The sequence below is a fragment of the Azolla caroliniana genome, unplaced genomic scaffold (genome assembly GCF_043228905.1).
Source record: "Azolla caroliniana isolate FFs.n. ecotype wild unplaced genomic scaffold, voAzoCaro1.0.p SCAF_941, whole genome shotgun sequence".
NCBI classification, from domain to species: domain Eukaryota; kingdom Viridiplantae; phylum Streptophyta; class Polypodiopsida; order Salviniales; family Salviniaceae; genus Azolla; species Azolla caroliniana.
Genome location: NW_028231376.1, coordinates 1,635 through 8,244, shown reverse-complemented (window position 1 = coordinate 8,244; position 6,610 = coordinate 1,635). Strand labels below are relative to the sequence as shown.

The 6,610-nt window shown below is 38.1% G+C and overlaps 2 protein-coding genes across 3 annotated transcripts; one reads left to right on the top strand and one right to left on the bottom strand.

The window, feature by feature from the left end:
- Nucleotides 1–295: 295 nt before the first annotated feature.
- Nucleotides 296–3,011, bottom strand: LOC147847496 (pentatricopeptide repeat-containing protein DOT4, chloroplastic-like). Of its 2 annotated transcripts, none has more exons than XM_087339115.1 (2): nt 2,773–3,011; nt 296–2,579 (listed from the first exon to the last, which is right to left on the bottom strand). In XM_087339115.1, exons 1-2 carry the CDS (start codon nt 2,934–2,936, stop codon nt 497–499), a joined length of 2,247 nt encoding a protein of 748 aa, XP_087195241.1. In that variant the 5' UTR covers nt 2,937–3,011; the 3' UTR covers nt 296–496. The 2 variants fall into 2 exon arrangements, with proteins under 2 accessions (XP_087195241.1, XP_087195242.1); XM_087339116.1 differs by having other exon boundaries at nt 296–2,584; nt 2,773–2,931.
- A 1,382-nt stretch (nt 3,012–4,393) lies between these two features.
- LOC147847495 (pentatricopeptide repeat-containing protein At2g13600-like) lies at nt 4,394–6,105 on the top strand. Its single transcript, XM_087339114.1, has 2 exons — nt 4,394–4,634; nt 4,724–6,105. The coding sequence occupies exons 1-2, from the start codon at nt 4,394–4,396 to the stop codon at nt 6,103–6,105; spliced, it is 1,623 nt and encodes a 540-aa protein (XP_087195240.1).
- The last annotated feature ends 505 nt before the right edge of the window (nt 6,106–6,610 follow it).

Below are 6,610 nucleotides of genomic sequence, written 5' to 3'. Positions count from 1 at the left end.
TGTGCGTTTATGTTCTCCTTCAACCATCATATGATTCTAATGTAAAAGCACACAAACATTGTGGAAAGAGAAGAGAAGTGATTTGTAGTAAACAAATGTTTACTAAGTTAGATTTCATCTGAAGTTCCAACTAACTCTTTAATTATGAAACCTTTTTTGAAGCTGTAGTAGGAATGTTGTGTTATGATCCAACATAGACCTTTATACAAACATAGCACATGGAACTAACACGAAAAAATATTAGAGAAACTGGGACTCAAAACAAACAAAGTGGAATGGAAAAAGGCCTTCAAAAGGGGAAAGATTTTGTTCTTTATGTAAAACAATACTTGAGGAAATATATTACATTCACTGTCCATGTGCCAGGGACTTTTGCACTAGGTTCAGATTAAGTCAATCTTAGCAAATGTTGCAAAATAACCCTTGCTATTCTTCATAACACTATCTTTTTCATGAAATGCCTTTAGCCCAATGTATTTAACTCATTAGAGTTAATTTATGATTCCTTTTGCAGTCTCAAAGCTTCAACCTTGTTAGCTTCTTGTTGAAGACCAGCAGCTGCATAGATATTATACATAGAGACATATGCTGCGGCATCTTCTGAATCGAACTGAATTGCATTTTCAAAAGCTAGTTTCCCTAGGTTTACATTTCCCCATTCTCTACAAGCATTTAACAGACTGCGCCATAACGTAACATCACCAGAATATGGCATTTCTTTAATCATCTCTACAACTTTGTCAAAGTGGCCTGCACGACCAAAAAGATCCACCATACAGGTATAATGCTCTAAATTTGGTATGATACCATACACTTTCATCATGCTCTCAAAGTATGTTCGACCCTTATCTTCTAGACCTGAATGACAACATGTGTTAAGCACAACAGAGAATGTCGCTTGATCTGGAGATATACCTTCTTCTATCATTTTGTCAAAAACACTGAAAACAGCATCGTGCTTTCCGACCTGAGCATATCCAGCCATCAAGGCAGTCCAAGAAACGACATTCTTTTCCACAAGCTTATCAAATATTTCTTGTGCTTTGGTGATAACCCCACATTTGGCATACATATCTACGAGTGCATTTCCAATCAAAATATCATTTTCAACCAAACCCTCTCTCATGATCTCAGCATGTATTTCTTGGCCTTTGGTGGCCGCACCAATGGTGCCACATGCTTTCAAAACACAAACAAAGGTTACTGGACTTGGCAAAATCCCATCAGCTTTCATTCTATTGAAGCATTCCAATGCTTTCTCACCATGCCCTTTTTCAGTATATCCAGCAATCAATACAGTCCATAACACTACATCTCGAACTGGCAATTCATCAAACACTTCTCGCGCTTTTGCAAGGGTGCCACATTTTGCATACATATCAACCAATGCACTTCCAATCAAGATGCTCCTTTTCAGCAGCACCTCATTTATAATCATAGCATGTATTTTTTGTCCCTTCTCCAAAACTCCCAAGGTACCACATGCTTGCAAGATAAAATTATATGTAACCATATTTGGACAAACCCCCTCGCATTTCATCTGCTCAAAACATCTCATTACCTCTTTACCATACCCATGTTGACCATACCCTGAGAGAAGCGCAGTCCATGAGATTACATCCCGAAATAAAAGTTCATCAAACACCTGTTGTGCTTTCCCAAGAAGACCACATTTTGCATACATGTCAACAAGTGCATTCCCAACTAGAAGACTACTTCCTATTAACCCTCTTCTTGAAATCTGGGCATGTATTTCTTGACCTTTGTCTGCAGCTCCTATCTGGCTACACGCATTCAATACACAAATAAATGTGACCAGAGTTGGAGTTACACCATTCCTTTGCATATGTTCGAAACATTTCACTGCTTCTTTGCCATTTCCATATTGTGCATACCCTTTCATAAGGGAATTCCATGACACTACATCTTTGTTTGGAAGTTCATCAAACACTAACTGTGCTTTTGCAACATTTCCACATTTGGCATACATATCCACCAATGCATTACCAACTATAATATTTCTCTTCAATAGACCTTGTTTCATGATCTCACTGTGTATTTCTTGGCCCTCATGTGATGCCCCTATTCTCCCACAAGCTTTCAATGCACAAATGAATGTGATTGCATCTGGAGAAACTCCCTCTAATTGCATCATCTCAAAACAATTCAGTGCTTCTTTACCATTTCCATACTCCACATATCCATCGATGAGTGCAGTCCATGAAATCACATCTCGTGTGTGAAGTGTATCGAATACTTCTTGTGCTTTTGACAGTGCACCACATTTGATATACATGTTGAGTAATGCGTTTCCAATAAAAGCATCTTTCTCAATACGAAACCCCTTTTTCACAATGCTCGCATGAATTCTGCATCCTTTTTCAAGGTTCTTTTGCTTGGCACAAATCTTCAATGAAGTGATAATAGAATTTATATTACTCTTATCAGATTCAAATCTCTGAAGCTTATTACTATTGTTGTTGTTGCGATCATGATTCTGATCCATTCCCAATCTTCTATACGGCAATTGACTGATAGCTTTAGATAGTAATTCTTGGTCTTCTGACTGATATTCAGGACTGGTCTGCCATGGATATCAGTGATTGATAGATATATATAATGTATGTATGTATGCATGCATGTATGTGCGTGAATGTATGCATGTGCCTATATATGCAGTTATGCATGTATGTATATACATATGTATATATGTATGTGTCCTCGTGTACGTAGAGCATCAGACAAGAAGGTAACGAGATGCGAATGGCATACCTGATGGCGCATTTAGATTTTTTTATTCCAGGATCGGGAGAATTCTGAGCTTTTCTATGGCAGCTCCAAGTTCGAGAAATCGTATCTGTGGGCAAATCGCGAGGAATATGCCCTGCTGTGCTTGTGGGAGCCCAGTCAGATCCATGAAGAAGTGCTGCCTCCATTGTGAGATATTTGCTTCAAGATAATCTCTAAACCAGACAAGCCCTGTTTTTCTGCTATCTGTCCCCTGTTCTAAGTGTCTTAGACTGTATGTATGTATGTAAAACATAACGCTCTCTCTCTCCTCTCTCTCTCTCTCTCTCTCTCTCTCTCTCTATGCATATATTACATGAATATATCGAGGGAAGCATATGTATATCATTATTCATATACATGTATATATTGGAAATAGAATAAATCAAAAGTGTAACACCTAACGAAGAGCACCCCCCCCCCCCCCAATCCAAGTGCCTTAAACTTGGACTGTGGACACTTGTTGAATGAAAAACGATGAACAATTTGGTCTCTCTCTTTCTCATAACTTTGTGTGAAAATAATATGGAAATGATGCTACAATTTACTGGTGTCATGGCTACATGCATAGTGGGACATACAAAATCCCTAATATGCAAGACAAACAGTCCACTGAGGAAAAAAAATCATGACTTGCCCTGAGAAAATAAATTTGTCGACATCTAACTCCATGCCGACAATCAAATGCTAAACCATTGGACTTATCACAATCCCCAATATCTCAAAAAGAGGAAAACGGTCTCCATCTTTGATCTTGAGTTGAGCTATGTAAATTCTACTAATAGCCCCTATCTTGGTGTCAAATAAAAGTTTGAGAAAACATGCGAAATGTGAGAAATGTAATCCAAAACCTAATGAGCCAACAAACATTGTACAAAACAATGAGTACTATCTTCCACTTGACCAATAGCAAAAAAGTAATTGTGTATTACTAGTTAAAGTCTCTTTAGAGATAATCCCCAAAGCTAAACCCTCGATCAATATGCTCCAAATGAAGACCTTCGTTAGAAATGACAATTCAAAACGGCAACTATGTTCCAAGATTTGCCATTGTCTATAATTAAGAGTTACATACCTTCCATTCTTGTTTAGCCTTAGATAATAGCCATCGAAGAGACTCAACAGAGCAACGATACAAGTGATTAATAGTCACTTGTAAATGCCAACGAACCCATGGTTGTTCTTTCGGTTCCTATCATGTATTACTTGAAAAGGTTATGTGTTATGTCATCCATGTCAAAATGAACTAAAGAGTTAAAAGGTTTTTCTGTATTTATTACAATACCCCTGAGTTTCCAAAAATAATCGTTATACCTTCATTGCATATCACTGCGCTAAGAGAAGAAGAAGAGGAAGGGAACGAACCTCACTCAAAAGGCAGCAAAACAGACATGGATGTTGTAAAGAAAGATATTCCTTTTGAGGTAATGTTTAAATGAGTGATGCTCCAATACTTAAGCAATATATGAAATGAAGAGCTCTTGGTTGATTTGCAATACGAGATTTGAATAGGATCCTTGTGCCCTTATGGAATTAAGCAAAGAAGCCTTTGTGACATGGAAAGTGGGGCGTTTTTGAGATAATTTTTACATTACTAATAGTCAATATGATTGTGAAATGTACTGCATTTGATGAGGTTTCAATTCAAGATATAACCTCATGGAATTCACAAATAGTAGGATATGTACACCATGGACATGGGAAGGAAGCACTAAAGAGTTTTGATATCATGCAACACGAGGGTGTTGCTCCAAATTCAATTACCTATGCTTGTATCTTGAAGGCTTGTGGAAGCATCAAACTACTCAGAAAGAGACCAGAAATGCATGCTAGGATCATAAAAGAGGGTTTTCTCAAGAAGAATGTGTTTGTTGGCAATGCTTTTTACTCAACAAAGCACAAGAAGTATTTGATGTGCTAACTATCTGGGATGTAGCCTCGTGGAATACGCTTATTGGAGGATATGCCCAACACGGATATGGTGATGAAGCTCTCGATTATTTCGAACAAATGAAAGCTGGAGGGATTTCTCCCAATGCAATTACCTTTGTTTGCATCTTGAAGGCTTGTGGTATCATAGGAGACATTGCAAAAGGTCAAGAAATACATGTAGAGATCGTTAACAAGGGTTTGTTAGGAGAAGATACCATGGTTGGAAATGCATTGATAGACATGTATGCAAAATGTGGAGTGATTCTGAAAGCTCAAGAAGTATTTGATAAGGTTCCTTTTCGGGATACAGTGTCATGGAATGCCCTAATTGCAGGATATGTCCAGCATGGGCATATGAAGAAAGCGATTGAGTGTTCAGAAGAGATGGAAAAAAATGGATTTTCTCCAAATGTGGTAACATTTGGTTGCCTTTTGAAGATATGTGGCACCATAGGAGCAATTAAGAAGGGCCAAGAAATACATGGTGAAATCATAAAAGAAGGTTTACTTGGAAAAAGCATCTTGCTTTGCAATGCTCTAGTGGAAATGTATGCGAAATGTGGTGCACTTTCTGAAGCAAGAGATGTTTTCGAGCAACTTTCTGTGAAGGATGTAGTCTTAAGGACTGCGTTAATTTCTGGATATGCCCAACATGGGCATGGTGAAGAACCTTTGGCTCTTTATGAAAAGATGCAAGATGATGGTGTTGCTCCAACTCCTCTTACCTTTGTTTGCATGTTGAAGGCTTGTGGCAACATTGGTACATGTAATAAGGGTCAAGAAATACATGCAAGGATCGTCACGGAGGGTATGTTGCAAGGAGATATCAGAATTGGCACTGCGTTAGTGGATATGTATGCCAAATGTGGAGAACTTGCTAAAGCACAATACATATTTAATGAGCTTGCAGTTCGAGATGTAGTATCATGGAGTGCATTAATTGCAGGGTTTGCTCAACTTGGAAAGGATAGCAAGGCATTATTCAATGCATTAAACCAAATGTTAGAAGAAGGTATTGAGCCGAATTCAGCATCTTTTTCTAGCATGCTTAAGATGTGTTGTCACTTTGGTTTACTTGATAAGGGCAAATTGGTATTTGAGATAATGATAAAATGGTATGCTATAATTCCTACTGTAGATCATTACACTTGCCTAGTTGACCTTTTTTGTCGTGCCGGACTCTTTGAAAAGGCGGTGGGCGTAACTGAGAGGATGCCATTTAATGGTGACCTTATAATGTGGCATGCTTTGCTAAGTGCTTGTAGAACATGGGAAAATGTGACAGCTGCAAGATTAGCTTTCAAAAATGCAACCCTACTCGATGGAACAGATGTTGCAACTTATATTTCCATGAGTAATATTTATGCAGAGTTCAAGGAACCCTGATGAGCTTCCAGACTTCAGTTTATGGTGGATCACAAGCTAATGGCCCTAAAATTGACCCCGGTTGACTAGTTTATGTGTATAAATCCCCAAATGTAACATGGTACCCTACACTTCTCAGGAGGTAGGTGATAGAATCATATGGTAGTAGCAAAAGAACACATCAAAGTTAATTATTTTAGCATTGAGAAGAGAAAATAATGTAGCACCCAGCACCCAAAATCACCTTGCAATAGCCTAAATGAAGAAGGCACCAGAGGAATGAAAACAATGCAGAACTCAATTGCCTTGTACTATAGCCCGGAGAAACAAAAATATGGGTTTACATATCACTTCTCACTGCCCAATGGGTAAGGCATGAACAATATCGTTGCCTGAAGGTAGTGGTAACAAATCATGCCTCATATCATTAAATAAGTTCCTAATATTTATTATTGTTAACACACAAACAAGCAAATTGACCAAAAATCAAATGAGATATGACTCTCCATGTCAAGGTTTGGTGAAA